At 57.6% G+C, this 16,797-nt stretch overlaps 1 protein-coding gene across 1 annotated transcript; it reads left to right on the top strand.

Annotated features, from left to right (window-relative positions):
- Nucleotides 1–604: 604 nt before the first annotated feature.
- LOC105480546 (semaphorin 3G) lies at nucleotides 605–12,221 on the top strand. The gene is made up of 16 exons (XM_011739584.3): nucleotides 605–798; nucleotides 2,360–2,520; nucleotides 2,646–2,708; nucleotides 2,963–3,082; nucleotides 3,357–3,447; nucleotides 3,576–3,692; nucleotides 3,856–4,001; nucleotides 4,217–4,331; nucleotides 4,442–4,511; nucleotides 4,745–4,889; nucleotides 5,184–5,415; nucleotides 5,511–5,602; nucleotides 6,293–6,334; nucleotides 7,079–7,307; nucleotides 7,614–7,753; nucleotides 9,200–12,221. The coding sequence occupies exons 1-16, from the start codon at nucleotides 684–686 to the stop codon at nucleotides 9,668–9,670; spliced, it is 2,349 nt and encodes a 782-aa protein (XP_011737886.2). The 5' UTR covers nucleotides 605–683; the 3' UTR covers nucleotides 9,671–12,221.
- The last annotated feature ends 4,576 nt before the right edge of the window (nucleotides 12,222–16,797 follow it).

The raw sequence follows: 16,797 nt of genomic DNA, 5'->3' as shown, positions 1-16,797 counted from the left end.
CCCCAAAGCAAGCCTGGTGAGCTGAGATGGGGCCTGTAGATGTGGCGAGAGGCTGGGGTGGCTGGAAGCCAGAGGGGGACAGGCCTGGGTGGAAGAGGCTGGGCAGTCATCTCTTGCTGGCTCTATGAAGTGTTGCCAGACCTCAAACACCAGCCTAGGACATGGTGCCCCCTCTGGCCGAGGCTTCAGGAGGCTGGAACATCCTGGAATTGGGGCAGGGCCAGTTTGGAAGGTCTCTGCTGTGGGCAGTGGAGGGGCAGAGAACAAGGCAGAGCCCAGCTCGGCCTCTACCCAGCCCATCAACCTCGACCTCTGATCCCTGACCTCCCTTCCAGGCTCTCTCCCCACTTGTCACTTTGCTGGAGCCTGAGGACCTGTATTTGTGGACATCTCTGTACACATGGCCCGTGCCCCAGCTGGGAAGGTCTTCCCAATGGAGAGCTAGCTGGCCAGTGTGACACAAAGGCCTGCACTGGGCCAACAAGGTGGAAGGAGAAGTGGCAGGTGGACGGCAAGGCCCCGGCCTCCTTCTCTCCCCCCTCCCTCTTCCCGCCCAGGACTGGGTGGAGCCACTGCCTTATAAGTGGTGGCCTGGTGGCAGCAGAGCAAACTACAGCCGGCGGCCAGCAGGACCAGAGGGCGGCTCTGCAGGCAGGCGGCAGCGGTGCCCTCAGTTCCCCACCATGGCCCCCTCGGCCTGGGCCATCTGCTGGCTGCTAGGGGGCCTCCTGCTCCATGGGGGTAGCTCCAGCCCCAGCCCTGGCCCCAGTGTGCCCCGCCTGCGGCTCTCCTACCGAGGTACCAGCCCCTGCATGCCCTGTTTGTGTGCATGTGCTCTGTTTGTGTGCATGTGCCCTGTTTGGGTGCCTTGGGCTCTTGGGTGCCTGGCCAGCTGTAGGGGAGTGGGAGGGAGGCAGGTCCTGGGAGATAGGACCAGGGTGGTGGGGAGGGACCTGAGGAGGACTGCTGAGAAAGGGACAGATGGAAACCCCGAGAGAACTCAATAAAGATGGGGAGGGGACAGAGGAAGGGACCAGGCAGGGGAGAGGGACAGAAAGGATGGGGCTGAAGGGTCTGTCTGGGCTCAGCTGGCACTTTTTGCCCAGGGTGGCCAATGGGAGAGTGGGCAGCACTCTATCCCTTGGTCCTGGGGCCACAGAGAAGGGGAGGAACCCCTTGCAGCCCACTTCCCAGAGTGGGTTTCTTCATGTGCTCCCCCATCCAAGAAGTGCCTCAGCCCAGGGGGAGTTTCACCTCCCCTCTTTGCCCATCCCAGCCTGGGGGTTCCTGTGTTCTACCCTAGACATGTGAGCCGGCTCAGGCCTCCACGGACGGGCCCGGGGAAGGCCCCTGAGACAGGCTCTTGGGAGATCCTTCCTAAGGAAACCAGAGGGGTGACCACCTTCCCCTGGGAAGCCCAGTCTGGTGGGGGAGACACCACTCCCTCCTGGAGAGGCTGAGGGGAATGTGGTCTTATTCTGGGACCTGTGGTTTTGGCGGGAGGTCAGACTACTAGAAAAAGCCCCAAATAGGGAAAGTTCCCCAAGGTACTGTCATCCATGGAGGGCTTCCCGGAAGAGACTGTTGATGAGTTTTGGGGGTGGAATGGGTGTTGGGTGGAGATGCTTCTGTAGGGAAGGCATAGGACACTCTGGGCCTTCCCAAAGGTGGTCAGTGCCCCCTTCCTACCACATCCTACTGCCCCCATTACTTCCCCCTCCCCAGCCAAGCCTGAGGACCTACCTCAGGATCCTCAACTCCTGGGACCAACGTCCCCAGACAGCTCCCGGCTCTCATCTCTGGGGCCGGGATGGCCAACATCTATGGGGAGAAAATTCTCTTCGGCTGCAGACCTGGACTGGAGGTGGGAGCCCTTCCTGGCCACACCTGCCCTCTCCTGCACTCAGGCGGTTGCCAGGGGTCCCCTCTGCTGGGAACACTTTTGCCTGCTGGCCCACCCTCCAGCTGAGTCAGGCGGCTTGCAAAGACTCCCACCCTTCCTCCAGGATCTTCCAGCACTTTGCTCTAGTTTCTGCTGGTTGGGGCCATCCTCCCTGGGGACTGGGTAGGGCACAGATGGGACAGTGGGAAGATAGCTGCACGATGAAGGGCTAAGGAATGGAGGGGTGGGAGGTAGGTCCCAGGGTAGGCTGGGCTGGGTGGGAGGCTCTGAGCCTCCCGTCCCACCTGTCCCCAGGAGCCATGGTCCAAAAACCTTCCAGCACCACGTGGATGGAAACATTTTCCAGATGTGAGTGTGTCAGGGGTGGATGCTCAGCCGGAGCCTCCACCTCCACTCCTTGGCTGGGGAACTAGGCTGAGCCATGGCCCTGATCTGCCTCCCTGTACTCCCTCCTAGACCTCCTATCTGCCAACCGCTCTGCCATCTTTCTGGGCCCCCGGGGCTCCCTGAACTTCCAGGCCATGTACCTAGACGAGTACCGGGACCGCCTCTTTCTGGGTGGCCTGGATGCCCTCTACTCTCTGCGACTGGACCAGGCATGGCCAGATCCCCGGGAGGTGAGCTGGACTGGCAGGGCAGGGGGTCTGTTTGAGAGCTGGGCACCTCCAGATGGGAGGCCACATGGGGAAACTGAGCCTGTGAGATCAGGGGAGGACCTGAGGTCAGCCAGGCTGTGTTTCAGGTCCTGTGGCCGCCGCAGCCAGGACAGAGGGAGGAGTGTGTTCAAAAGGGAAGAGATCCTTTGGTGAGTGCTGTCGGGAGGGATGGCCCCTCAACCCGACACCCTGCCCTGACCTTCAGGATAGTCTGTGGCCACGCCCCAGGTGCCCCTACCAGGGGCATTTGGAGCAGATCCTGAGGGCTTTTGAAGGTCTGCTGGGAATGTCACACCCACCCCCTTCCCCAGAGCTGACTGCCAGACAGGGCTGAGCCTTGGGCCCCAAGGAGATGGCGAGCACCCCCTCTCACCCCTCAGCCACCCACTCCTTCTCCCCACAGACAGAGTGTGCCAACTTCGTGCGGGTGCTGCAGCCTCACAACCGGACCCACCTGCTAGCCTGTGGCACTGGGGCCTTCCAGCCCACCTGCGCCCTCATCACAGTGGGCCACCGTGGGGAGGTGAGCCTGGGCCAGGCCCCACAAGGGACTGGGAGGTAGTGACATTTCCTCCCTGCTGCCTGAACGTTCCCATTGAGCCTGGGTAGGGACAGAAGGGCAGGGACAGAAAGGCGCCTTTGTGTCGGGGAGCTGACCCCATTAGAGGGGCCCTGGATGAGGACGCCTTCCGCCCGCCCCCACTCTCTAGCTGCACGCAAGGGCTCCTGCTTGGGTGTGGGCTGCTGGCGCGTGTCTCCCAGGTGACGCCCCTCCCTCCCTCTCTCCCTCCCCTTAGCATGTGCTCCACCTGGAGCCCGGCAGTGTGGAAAGCGGCCGGGGGCGGTGCCCTCACGAACCCAGCCGTCCCTTTGCCAGCACCTTTGTAGGTGGGTGATGCCCAGGCCAGGGTGGGAACAGGGAGGGTGGCAGCTGGCCTATGTCACTGAGAAGGGAGGGACCCGGCTGCTGGGCCTGGGCCTCCTCCCCTGACTCTGTTCCCCAACCCCCACCCCAGGCGGGGAGCTGTACACGGGTCTCACCGCTGACTTCCTGGGGCGAGAGGCCATGGTCTTCCGAAGCGGAGGTCCTCGGCCAGCTCTGCGTTCTGACTCTGACCAGAGCCTCTTGCACGGTGAGGCCTGCCCCTGGGACTGGCACGGGGGAAGAGGCTACTTTCCCGGCTAGGACACCAGCCTCCAGTGGGAGCCGCCTGCCCCATTCCTCTCCCCACTGGGTTCTGCTCCCGTCCTGCCTGTGGGGCCCCTCCACCCAGCATGACCCTGTCGCCCTTCCAGACCCCCGGTTTGTGATGGCCGCCCGGATCCCTGAGAACTCTGACCAGGACAATGACAAGGTGTACTTCTTCTTCTCAGAAACTGTCCCCTCGCCCGATGGTGGCTCGAACTATGTCACTGTCAGCCGCGTGGGCCGCGTCTGTGTGGTGAGAGCTGGGAAGGGGTGGTGAGGTTCAAGTCCCCGCTGCACTCTCCCATTCCCAGACCTTTCTCCCCCAACCCCTGGCCAGCAGTAGGGAAACTGAGGCAAGGATGCAAAGCTGACATGCATACCTCTCCCCGAGTGGGCGAGGGTATTAGAGCGGATGGTGGGACCCATCCTCGTGGGGCCCAAGGCTGACTCTGGCCCCTTATCCTGCAGAATGATGCTGGGGGCCAGCGGGTGCTGGTGAACAAATGGAGCACTTTCCTCAAGGCCAGGCTGGTCTGCTCAGTGCCCGGCCCTGGTGGTGCCGAGACCCACTTTGACCAGCTAGGTGAGGGCCTGGCCAAGCAGGTCTAGGGCTCGGGACTAGGGAGGGCTGAGAGCTGGTGAGTCAGGGCATTGGCGGTGGCCATGACACTCGTGCTCCCTTTTCTACCCCAGAGGACGTGTTCCTGCTATGGCCCAAGGCCGGGAAAAGCCTTGAGGTGTATGCGCTGTTCAGCACTGTCAGGTGGGCACACCCAGCTTCCCTGCACCCAGCACCCTGGCCTTGCGATGGACCCCGTCTTTGTGACCTATGACTGTACTCTCTGAGTCTCTCTTTGCCTTTGCCTTGGGGTCTTTGCTTTTTGGAGTCTCTGCTTGCACAGGCACTATTATCCTGTGTCCTGCCCATGGAACCAGGCTATCCCCTTCTTGTCCTTGATGGCCACTCTGGCCTGACTGTCCCGTGTGCCCTGGCAGTGCCGTGTTCCAGGGCTTCGCCGTCTGTGTGTACCACATGGCAGACATCTGGGAGGTCTTCAACGGGCCCTTTGCCCACCGAGATGGGCCTCAGCACCAGTGGGGGCCCTATGTGGGCAAGGTGCCCTTCCCCCGCCCTGGCGTGGTGAGTATCTCCTGGGGCAAGGCCAGGGAATTGAGTTCTGAGCAGATGTGGGGAAGGGCTCCTTGGAGTGGCCCCATGTCCCCATGCACCCCCATGGCAGCGGACGTTGGCTGAGCCTGGGCTCCAGAGGGCCTGGGTGGGGTGGGGTGGGGTGGGGTGGGGTGGGTGTGGTGGGAGAGGAGAGCCCTCCTGCAGTGAGAGAGGTTGCCCTGGTTGTGGTGGAAACAGACTGGTGGTGGGGGTGTGTGTGCTGTCTCAGGATACCTCAGGCCCTCCCTTCCCTGCTGCCCACAGTGCCCCAGCAAGATGACTGCGCAGCCAGGGCGGCCTTTTGGCAGCACCAAGGACTACCCAGATGAGGTGCTGCAGTTTGCCCGAGCCCATCCCCTCATGTTCTGGCCTGTGCGGCCTCGGCATGGCCGCCCTGTCCTTGTCAAGACCCACCTGGCCCAGCAGCTACACCAGATCGTGGTGGACCGCGTGGAGGCAGAGGATGGGACCTACGATGTCATCTTCCTGGGGACTGGTAGGACAGCTGAGCAAGAGTGGCCAGGCTGGAGAGGGGTGTGGGGTCCCTGGCTGTCCCCTCCTGTCCCACTGACCCCTCTTCCCTGGCTCCAGACTCAGGCTCCGTGCTCAAAGTCATGGCCCTCCAGGCAGGGGGCTCAGCTGAACCCGAGGAAGTGGTTCTGGAGGAGCTCCAGGTGTTTAAGGTAAGCAAGGGGCTGATGGAAGGGTCCCTCCAAGCCCCATCTTTGGGTCTGAGCCTAGCTGCAGGGATGCAGGAGCAAGCCCAGTAGGGAGCCAGCCTGTCTTTACTGAATTTGCAGCTGGCAGGATGCTGGGGAGAGGGTGCAGAAAGAGATGCCCCCGCCACCTCCGCTGTGGCAGAGGCCTTGCAGCCACTTATGAATGACTGGAGGCCCAGAGCTACAGCCTGTGAGCTGAAAGTGCCTGGGGTGCTGGGAGGGATGGTCAAGGGGAGCAACCCTTTGCAAAACCCTGTTGGGCTCACGTTGCAGGGAGGAGATGGTTGAGACCCCAAGGCCCCTCTAGAGACTCAGGAAGGGGATAGTCTGTGTTTGGAGGCCTGTTGTACCTCCTGGACCTGAGCTGGGTAATTTAGGACAGCTGCCTCATTGCTGGGGAACAAGTGGAGAGAGGGGACACTCTAGCTCTGTGCTTTCAGCCAAGCCTCCTGCTTGGAGGCCAGCCATGACCAGGGGGCCTTTCTTGTAACCCATTGTCTGGGAAAGACTGTCTAGCCTTAGCTGCCAAGGAGTGCAAGACCCAGCCTGGGAGCTAGGTGGTTCCCACCCCAGGGTTGGAGGAGACCGAAAGCAGGGGGGCAGTGACAGGTCCTGGTCCACCCCACCCACGCTGAGACCCTTCTCCTTCCCCAGGTGCCAACAGCTATCACTGAAATGGAGATCTCTGTCAAAAGGGTAAGAGCAGCTGCCACCCTCCTCTTGGACCCCTCTTCTGCCCCTGCTCCACAGCCTCCTCCTCTGCCCCTGCTCCACAGCCTCCTCCTCTGCCCCTGCTCCGCAGCCTCCTCAAGCTCCACTGTAGTCTGGGGAAAGCTGTGCTGAGGCAGGCCTGATTAGCCCCTGCAACAAGTGGCCAGTGGGCATTGGAAGCACCGAGTAAGTGGGGCTGCGTCCAGATAAGGGGATAGCCACAAAGCCCAGTTCCTAAGGGAGGCAAAAGTGTGCCTGAAAACAAAATCCAGATGTTAAGTCCAACAAGGCCACTTTTTAGAGGCCTGCTATATTTGCCAAGTGGCAAAACCCGTCTCCCCGTGTTTATCTGCTTCAGTGTATCTTTGTGCAAATCCTAACTTTTGTGCAAGGATTGCTTAAAGCAAGGTGCACCTCTAAAGTCAGGGACAAGTCAGGATAAAGGCCCCTGGGATAGAGGGCAAAGGTCAGCAGCTGGGAGGGCCTGGAGAAGTCCCTTAGAGAAAACATCCCAGGTCTTGGTTCTCCTCCATCCCTTCTGTGTCCTGGCACAGAATCTGGTATGCAGCAGGTGGGTGATAAACACTTTTTATTTTTTGAATGAATCCAAGAGGTTCTGGAAGACTTCCTGCAAGTGGCAGGGGTCTCAGGAAGCCAAGGGGCTGAGAGCCTGGCTGCGTGTGGGCGAACCCCGGGCTCACCTCAGGCTCTACTTCCGTCCCTCCTCAGCAAATGCTGTATGTGGGCTCTCGGCTGGGTGTGGCCCAGCTGCGGCTGCACCAGTGTGAGACTTACGGCACTGCCTGTGCAGAGTGCTGCCTAGCCCGGGACCCATACTGTGCCTGGGACGGTGCCTCCTGTACCCACTACCGCCCCAGCCTCGGCAAGCGCCGGTTCCGCCGGCAGGACATCCGGCATGGCAACCCTGTCCTGCAGTGCCCGGGCCAGAGCCAGGAAGGTGAGTGGTGGCAGGTGGGAGGGCCCAGGCTGGGCTTGAACTCACCCCTGTGGCTCAGCTCCACCCCTGCAAAGTGTGTTCTCAGAATGGTCTTCTTATGATGGATAGTCCTGTTTCCCTCTCTGTGTAGCTCCTGCTAGTGCATGGAAGCAGAGCCTTTGGACACAGTGGCTGGCTTAGGGATCCATGGATACCTAAGTTCTTGTCATACTAGTGGGGCTTCTGAACTGTGGTGAACTGAAGGTGGTGGCACTGGGATCTGGGTCCCATAGTTCCCAACCTGAGCCAACCTCTGCCTCTCTCCAGAGGAGGCAGTGGGACTTGTGGCGGCTACCACGGTCTACGGCACGGAGCACAACAGCACCTTCCTGGAGTGCCTGCCCAAGTCTCCCCAGGCTGCTGTCCGCTGGCTCTTGCAGAGGCCAGGGGATGAGGGGCCTGACCAGGTGAGTGAGAAGACCCCTGCCTCCAGCCTCCATGTCCTGAGGTCACTTCCCATCCTGAACCCCAAGACCTGAGCCCTAGAAAGGGGTTCTGGGGAAGCACCTGCCAAGATCAACCTAAGAAAAGTGTGTATTAGGCTCCTGAGGTGCCTAGATGGACGTGCCCTATGTCTGCCTTCTGGGAATGCCCAGGCCAGATGTGGCTGGAACTCCCCCAGTCTGGCAGGTGGGTGGTGGAAGAGAGGGAAGAGGGTCTGGGCTGGCCAGTAAGTCTTCCATATTTACACACATGGCTCATCTTTGAAGGTTTCTCTTCTCCAGGGGTTCTTGGTTCTCTTCTGCCCCAGGCAGGGGAGGGGGCTGTGCCCTGGGCCCAGGACTAGGCTTCAGAACCTCCCTATGCTACACACACACACAGCAGAAGAGAACCTTCTGGGTCCTTAACCACTGGTCCTTGCCCTCCACCTTCAAAGCCTGGCCCCACACTTCCTCCCTGGAGTCCAGCTGTCTGCTCAGGCCCTCTCCTCCCCCATCCGGAAAGGTCTCTCAACCCCAGGGATGGTTTAAGTCTGGGGCCTGAGGATGGGCATTGGCTGGGGCAGAGAAGGGGAGGGGCAGGAGTGGATTGATTACAGGAGGGGCTCTCCCTCCAGCCTGGGAACTGGAGGAGGCCAGCCTTGGGCCAGCTGTTGGGCTGGGCACTGAGAAGATTCCCCAGGGGAGGAGGGGAGCAGCAAGATGGTGTTTCATAACACTAGCTAACGGCCCAAGCAATCCACCCTCAACACACAGATGTGCAGACTAAAGCCCACACAGGGTCCAGGCCAGAGGCCAGCTGGGATCAGAACGGCACTCCCGCTTCCCACGCTGTGATGGGCGCTCAGCCCACCCTGGGCTGGGGCTGTTAGCTCGCACCGTCGGGGTGTGAACAGTTCAGACCAGGATGGGAAGGCTGCGTGTGTGTGTCTGTGTGTGTGTGTGTGTGTGTGCGCGTGCGCGCGTGCATGTGCATGTGTGCAGTATAGGGAGGTTCTGAAGCCTAGTCCTGGGCCCAGGGGCACAGCCCCTCCCTTGAGAAAAGCCTGTAGATGGGATGGTACCTCCAGAAGGGCTAAGGGGATAACATCTTAGCCCCTCTGTTCCTTGGGAATGTGTGCCAGGGCCCTCCGAGGCCAAGATTGGTGTCCTCTGACTAAGAGAGAAACTAGCCAGTAAAATCCTTGAGGAGGCCCCTTCCTGGGCTACGGGAAGGTGAGGCCCCACCTGAATTAGCTCGTGGTCTAGAGGAGGCCCACATTGCCAAGCTGCTGGTCCTCTCCTGGGAAGGGGAGAACAGGGCAAGAAGTGGCCAGGCACTGGGCCCCAAGGATGGCAGAAAAGCTGGGGCAGAGAAGCTGATGGTACACTCCCACCTCGCACCACACTCACGCCCTCCCGCCCGCCTGGCAGGTGAAGACGGACGAGCGAGTCTTGCACACGGAGCGAGGGCTGCTGTTCCGCAGGCTCAGCCGTTTCGATGCGGGCACATATACCTGCACCACTCTGGAGCATGGCTTCTCCCAGACTGTGGTCCGCCTGGCTCTGGTGGTGATTGTGGCCTCACAGCTGGACAACGTGTTCCCTCCGGAGCCAAAGCCAGAGGAGCCCCCAGCCCGGGGAGGCCTGGCTTCCACCCGACCCAAGGCCTGGTACAAGGACATCCTGCAGCTCATCGGCTTTGCCAACCTGCCCCGGGTAGATGAGTACTGTGAGCGCGTGTGGTGCAGGGGCACCATGGAATGCTCAGGCTCCTTCCGGAGCCGGAGCCGGGGCAAGCAGGCCAAGGGCAAGAGCTGGGCAGGGCTGGAGCTAGGCAAGAAGATGAAGAGCCGGGTGCATGCTGAGCACAATCGGACACCCCGGGAGGTGGAGGCCACGTAGAAGCGGGCAGAGGAGGGGTGGTCAGAATGGGCTGGGGGAGCCCACTAGCAGCCCCCAGCATCTCCCACCCACTGGCTAGGGCAGAGGGGGTCAGGATGTCTGTTTGCCTCTTAGAGACGGGTGTCTCTGCCCCCACACTGCTACTGGGCCACCTACAGAAAAGACTGGGGTCTGATGGAGGGGCCGGCTGCTTGAGGCCTGTTCCCTGCCCCTCTCTGTGCTCTCAGACCCAGCTGGAGCCAGCACCCTTTGGCCGCTGGCAGCCCCGAGGGATCTGCCATTTGTTCTCAGAGATGGCCTGGCTTCCGGAGCACATTTCCGGGTGTGCCCAGAGGCAAGAGGGTTGGGTGGTTCTTTCCCAGTCTACAGAACAATGGCCATTCTGAGTGACCCTCTGAGTGGGTGTGTGGGTGGGTCTAGGGGGTGTATCGGTAGCGGGCTCTCAGGGAGCCAGAGGAGGGAGGAAATGGCCTCTAAGCTAGCACCCCGCAAGAAGAGCCTACCTGACCGACTTGGGGAGGGAACATGGAGGTGTTAGGAAGGTGGAGCAACAATGCACCTCCCCTCCTGTCATGCCCTGATATCTTGGTGGCTCTCTGCCACTGCCCACCGCCTCTTCTCCATCTGAGAATCAGAGAGAGGCATAGATAATCTAGAGGCATGGACTGCTAGAGTCCCCAGGGATCTGGGTTGGTCAGGGCTTAGGCTTCACTTTGTAAACCAGGTGGGGGCATCTCACAGCCTGACTTCCTTTCCCCAGGCCAGGGTTGCTGGGATACCTACCCCTCCTGAGAGGACCCCCTCCCCACTGTCAGGCTCTCCATTCCCACGAGCGGGGAGGGGTGGGTTTTGGGGGATTGTTGTCCCTTGTGTCTGTGGACTAGAGATAGGGCGGGGGAGCTGGGGAAGGGTGCAGGCGGGAAGAGTGGGCTGTCTTTCCCAGGGTGATGCAAGCATGCCGCAGCCCTGGAGGCTGGGAATGTGGAGGCTCTGTGAGCCCTGCAGTCCTCAGAATCAGGGCCAGGGATGCAGAAGATTGAGAGGATATGGAGATGGACAGAGGGCAGGAGACCCTTAGGATAGACTGTGGGACCCAAGCAGGAACAGGTGTCCACAAGGACTCAGGATGGCATCAGTTAGCTCAGAAGCCACCTGTAAGACCCCGTGTTTCCATCTCTGGAATCTCTGTTTTATGCTAAATGGATTTAGGAAGACTGTTTTTCTTTTAAGGGGGAAACAAGGTAGAGAAAAAAACGAAGTGTAAGTCCTGCTGATTCTTGGGGGGAAAGATCGGACGGCAAGGATGCATTCTGCCGGGGCATGTAGCGGAGGTGTTTTTGCCATCAGCAGTTTCTCAGGCTGGGGAGCACAGAGCGGAGGAGGAGGACTAAATGAAAAGTTGTTCCCAGCCTGCACATGAACACGTTCATGATGCACAAAACTGACTGGAAAGAGATAAGACCACCGGGTTTGAGATTCCCTCCATTAAAACAACCAAGACAAAGAAAGGAGGGGAAAAAAAGATAAAAATCAAGACAGGGTTCCCTGCCCCACTGAAACTCAAACCCAGACTGCCTACCCCTGGCACCTCCAGAGAACTGGGACCTGAAATACCTGCTCCTTTCTCCCTTTTGACCATGTAGTAAATGAACCAGAAGCAGAGATTAACCTATCAACGCCCTGAGAAGCCTTCCAGCCTGCAGTGCTGTCTGCTGGGAGGTCAGCTGGTCAAAGCAGAGGAGGAGAGGAGGAGAGGATAGGGGCTGAAGAGCAGAAGGGAGGGGAGACAGAGGGGATTAAAGAGGGGAGGAGAGAGTGCGGAGCTCCAAGAAAGGGTGTCAGAGCTGCAGCCAGCTCTGCCCTCTACCCTAGGGAGGCCAGAAAGAAACAAACAGCCCTCTGGGCCTTTAGGCTAGACTCTGGCTTGGCAGGCTCCAGGCAGGGTCCTCTGGGAAGTTACTCTAGAAAATGAAGGGAGGAGGAGCACAAGGTCCTCAGCAACGAACACCTGCACTTGGAAAAAGTGGACAGCTTCTGCCAACCGCACCCCACCCATGGTACTGTATGCTACTAACTCCTGGAAACGCCCTGTATGTTCGAGTTCTATTTTTGTATTTGTATGTTGAGATGGGCTTTGTGGTTTCTCTGTTCTCAGAGCATATTTCTTGTAATTACTATTGTTATTTTTATTGTCATGACTGCCCCTGAGCTCTGGTGAGAAAAGCCAAATTTATAAGGAAAGGGATGAAGTTAATATTTGCATCATGTAATTATATCATTACTGTGTATCTGTGTATTGTACTAAATGGACTGATGCCAGCACATGAGCTGAAAATGAAGAGCCCTCCCATCCATTGCATGAGAAAGAAGGTCACCCTGAGTGACCTCTGTTTCATGATTTCCCAAACAGGTTTTAGAGCTGGAAAAGGACTTAAAGAAAGAGACTGGGTGGTGCTTTCTAGAAAGGAGGAAGATGGGTATCAGGGGAAGGAAGGAGTTAGAGGGCTTTGTCTATGAAGCCGAGATTGCTCATTAAATGAGGAACATCCTGGCCTGTGGGCTTGTAAGACTGACCTTCTTGGGACTTCAGGAGGATCTTGAACCAAAAGAGAAAAAAAAACATTGGCAAAGGGCAGCTGGGCACGTAGGCAGCTCTGCTCCTTTTTCATAATAACACTTGACATTTGTCACAGTGACACTTGGCATGGTTCCTGCCTTCATCCCAAGCCACATACCAACGGATATTAAGTCCTCATGGCTGGGGGACTGGGGCTGTGCTGTGGGGGCTGTGGCTTCTGGAAAGGAGGGGAGGCCCCGAACATCTGACCTATTGGGCACACTGCAGGAGGTCCGTCTGGGCATGGCTCCCACTCCCCAGTGACTACAACACCCCAGCCCAAAGAGCAGACTCCACTGCTGCTGGAGGAAGATTGAAGGGTCATAACCCTACCTTCCCAGGGAGACTTCCCTGGGCCTCTTGCTTGAGCAGGCCCCTCAATCCATGCTGTAGACTAGGGGTCTTAACAGGTCAGTCATAAGTCTCATCTTGCAGCCCGGGCCCTGGAGCTGGCCTTTCCTTTTGTTCCTTGCGCCCTCCACGATCACTTAGGCCTGACAGAGCCTGAAACCCTGTCACCCCACCCCAGGAAGCATCATCACCTCTGACTGAGAAGTGTCACCAGGGCACCCACCTGGCACAGTGTGCTGGGCTGGGAGGGGTGTGTGAAGGCGGGCTCCAGAGCCCCCTTCTTCCCTCATGCACCACTCTCCCCAGGGTGGCCTGGAAGAACCCTCTGGACCAGACCCCTCCCTTGTCCACACCACCTCCCCCTCCCATCTCGAGCCCTATTTCCTGCCTCAGTGATTTCAGCCTCTCTCTAGTCTTGTCAAAGCTCTTTCCTCCGCGTCTAAAGCTTCCTCTGTTCTTGGGGCCTCTGTTCCATGACTTCCCAAACAGGTTTAGAGCTGGAAAGGTGCTTAGAGAATGAGACTAGCCCAGTGGTTCCAAGAGATAACTATAATCCCATGGGACCCTCCACGATCTCCTGGTCCCCATGTTCTGCCCCTTTGGCCCTGACAGAGCTGAAATGCTGCCTGCTGGCTTGCCCTGTGAAGGCCCTGAGAAGTCCTGTGATGATCTCTTGCTAATGTGCATGCCTACTATGTGCTATGTGCTTTTCCAAAACATTTGGTTCTCTCTTTTTTCCCATGGAGCAGCTAACATCTCATGTTTCTAACATTTTGAAGAACATATTTTGGAAAAATGTTGATTAGGTTAATTCCCTCCCTTAACATGTGAGCTTGATTAATTAGTAATTGCCTTCCCAGCCTGTAGGCTCTGGAAGCCCCAGCCTTCTGCTGAAATAGCCACATCTTGGTTTCCTATGACCCTTGCCGGAGTAGACTCTGCTACCCCAGGACAGGGCTGCCAAGTGGCCAATCTGCTGCCCTTTGGGCCTGGACTGTGCTCTGTTCCTGGCTCTCGTCCTCCCATACCCAGCCTACTTCTGGCTCCTCCTGTGTCTGGCATGGTCCTCTGTGGAGGGCTAGCATTCACCCCTAGTCTGTGGCTGTCCTGCCATCCAACAGAATCATTTCTAAGAAGGTAGGGGGCAGGGAGGAGTCAGAATAAGAGGAAAACAGAGTTTCCACTTTCTCAAGTGACTCCTGGGCTTTTCTTTCATTGGCTAAGCTCGGGGTCAGGCCCTAGACAGCCCTCGAATCCCTTGCTTGGAAGAGTGGTCAGGTAGCAGCCCCCAGGAACCTGGTGTACCTCCCGCCAGCCTGTCCTCTTCATGGGCTGGCAGGGGGTCCAGCTGCAGCTCCAGCCAGGTGGGCCCCAGAAGACTGGCTCACATGCCTCTGGAAATCCAGCAAACAGAGGCGCCCCTGGCCAACCACATCTTAGAGCTAGGAGGTAGTTGCTCAGAAATAGCCCAGTTTCCATCCCAGTTAAGGTCCCATCCCAGCCTCACGTAAGTCTTGGATTGCAGTGGGTTCTACAAGAAGGAAGTTCAACATACACCAAGAAGAAATTCCCAGGGTCTTCTAAGACTTTAAACTTGGAGAGAGGGACAGTGGGTAGGGCTAGGTTTGGACACAATATCTGAAAAGGTTGCCAGGCACGATGGCTCACACCTGCAATCCCAGCACTTTCGGAGGCTGAGGCGAGTGGATCAGCTGAGGTCAGGAGTTTGAGACCAGCCTGGCCAACATGGTGAAACCCCTTCTCTACTAAAAATACAAAAATTAGCTGGTGGCACACACCTGTAATCCCAGCTACTCAGGAGACTGAGGCACGAGAATAATTTGTACCCGGGAGGTAGAGGTTGCAGTGAGCCAAGATCGTGCCACTGCACTCCAGCCTGGGCAACAAAGCAAGACTCTGTCTCAAAAAATAAAAAAAAAAATAAATAAAAATCTGATAAGGTGCCTGGGAATTGTTGGGCCCCACCCTGGCTCTCCTTCCATACTCAGCCATCCCTCGGGTGTACAGGAGACAAGGCAAGGCAGCTGTGGCCCTGTGCCCATTCTCACTGCCCAGTCCCTGGCCGCCTTTGCTGTGGGTACCACTACTGGGCCCCTCTCCCTTAGAGACTGCATCCTAATGAAGCCTTTCACTTTCCTTGCTGGATTTCCATTAAGGAAACTCCTGGTTCCTCATGAAGCCTTTAAAAAAATCACCCTCCACTGAGGACGAGGGCTGCTGCAAAGTCTCCAGGGAGGCCATGTAAGGGATATGGGGCTGTCTTTGGGCCAGGCCTCCAGTGGCTAGCTAACAGCCTGCATGCAGGGACACTGCTGATGGGAGGACTCAGCTGACCAGTCTTGACCTCTTTACCCCAGAGAGGATGATGACCAGAGTACCCCCTAATCCACCCAAAAGGGCCTGTTTCACTGCTGTGAGGAATGACCAGGGCAAGGAGACAGTTGCGGGCTGATAGGATTCCAAAGTAACTCAACAGAGGCCTGGAACAGAGTCCAGGTGTCTATCACCAAATGGAGGGGACTGGACTCAGGACACATGAAGCCCAGATTGATGGAGGGCGAGGCAGGCTCTGCTCTCACAGATGAAGGCATAGGGGAATGACGTGGTACACTAGCCACTTGCTCTGTGGACATGATCTCATCTGTTCACCCCCCTACTCCTGCCCCCAGCTGATAAGAATCTGGTGATGTTTCCTGTAGTCCAAGGGTCTCAGACAATGGTGTGAACGGCTGGCCCTACTGGAAAGGACATTGTTCAGGGAAGAAAAAACAACACACCAGCACAAAGCCAGGGCAGGACCTGTCGAAATGTAAGGGGCTGTTTACAAACCCATGATTTCTAAGGGGAAGAACACAATGGAGAATTGTTTTGGCAAGGCTGGTGTCTCCTCCAGTATGCTCCCGGGGGCTGGAGATGGCTTTGATGATCCAGACAGGTCTCAGATGCTCTGAAAAGGATGGACACTAATGGCGCAGATGCCTTCCTGTTTATTAGGGGTATGTGCAGGGCAGGGTCAAGAAGCCAGTTTACACCAAAGACAAGGGGAAGGGGCTCCTGGGGCTTACCCCATCCATCTGGACCTCATGCTGTCAAATTGCTCAGGGATCCCAGGATTAGAGCAGGTTTGCTAGGGAGAAGTGAGGGCACGGGCTTTTTGTTTTGGGGAAAAAAATCAGTTCTTCAGTTTTTCTGTCGTTTTTTGGAAAAATGTACAAGCCATGACACCTTTGCAAATAGCCAGCTTCTTTGAAATGGAGCTTCCTGGCTTAGTCACTAGGGAGACTTCTTTTTGAGACGGAGTCTCGCTCTGTCCGCCAGGCTGGAGTGCAGTGGTGCGATCTCGGCTCACTGCAAGCTCCGCCTCCCGGGTTCACGCCATTCTCCTGCCTCAGCCTCCTGAGTAGCTGGGACTACAGGCGCCCGCCACCGCGCCCGGCTAATTTTTTGTATTTGTAGTAGAGATGGGGTTTCACATTGGTCTCGATCTCCTGACCTTGTGATCTGCCCGCCTCGGCCTCCCAAAGTGCTGGGATTACAGGCGTGAGCCACCGCACCCGGCTCACTAGGGAGACTTCTCACACCTGGGGGCCCCCATGATGCTGTGACTGGGGGCACCTGGGAAACTGATGCTGTCTCCCTGGGGTCAGGGCCAGTGGAGGTGCTGCTTCTCACAGCATCCTCCCACCCCACCCATAGAGGCTAGAGCCTTTGAGCCATCACCCAGAGATCCTGATGTCAGTGAGTGTGCATTCGGGTGGACATGGACCTGTGCATGTGTGCACTTGGGAGGAGGGTGGGGCAGAAAAGGAATAGAATCATATCCCACATTCCCCTTGGGACTGGCAGTCGCCATTTTTGGTGGAGGAGAGGGCAGCGGGATGCCTCTCAGTGAGTAACTGGGAGACATTTTTGGTGGGTCAGGAGAGCCACTTTGGATCTGGAGGGACTATGAAGGAGGTCTTGTCTGAGGATTTGACCTGTGAGGGGGAACCGTCATTAGTAGCTTTCAAACTCATCTCTAATCCCAACAGGAACGTGCCTCATGAATAAATTCAAACAGATGTGTTTAGAACAATTGAGGTGCAATAAGTCTCAAGCAATCCTGAAACAGAAGCAAGATTTTCATAAGCCATTCCCA

This window comes from Macaca nemestrina, chromosome 2 (genome assembly GCF_043159975.1).
Source record: "Macaca nemestrina isolate mMacNem1 chromosome 2, mMacNem.hap1, whole genome shotgun sequence".
NCBI classification, from domain to species: Eukaryota; Metazoa; Chordata; class Mammalia; order Primates; family Cercopithecidae; genus Macaca; species Macaca nemestrina.
This window is presented reverse-complemented; position numbering and strand designations above follow the sequence as displayed.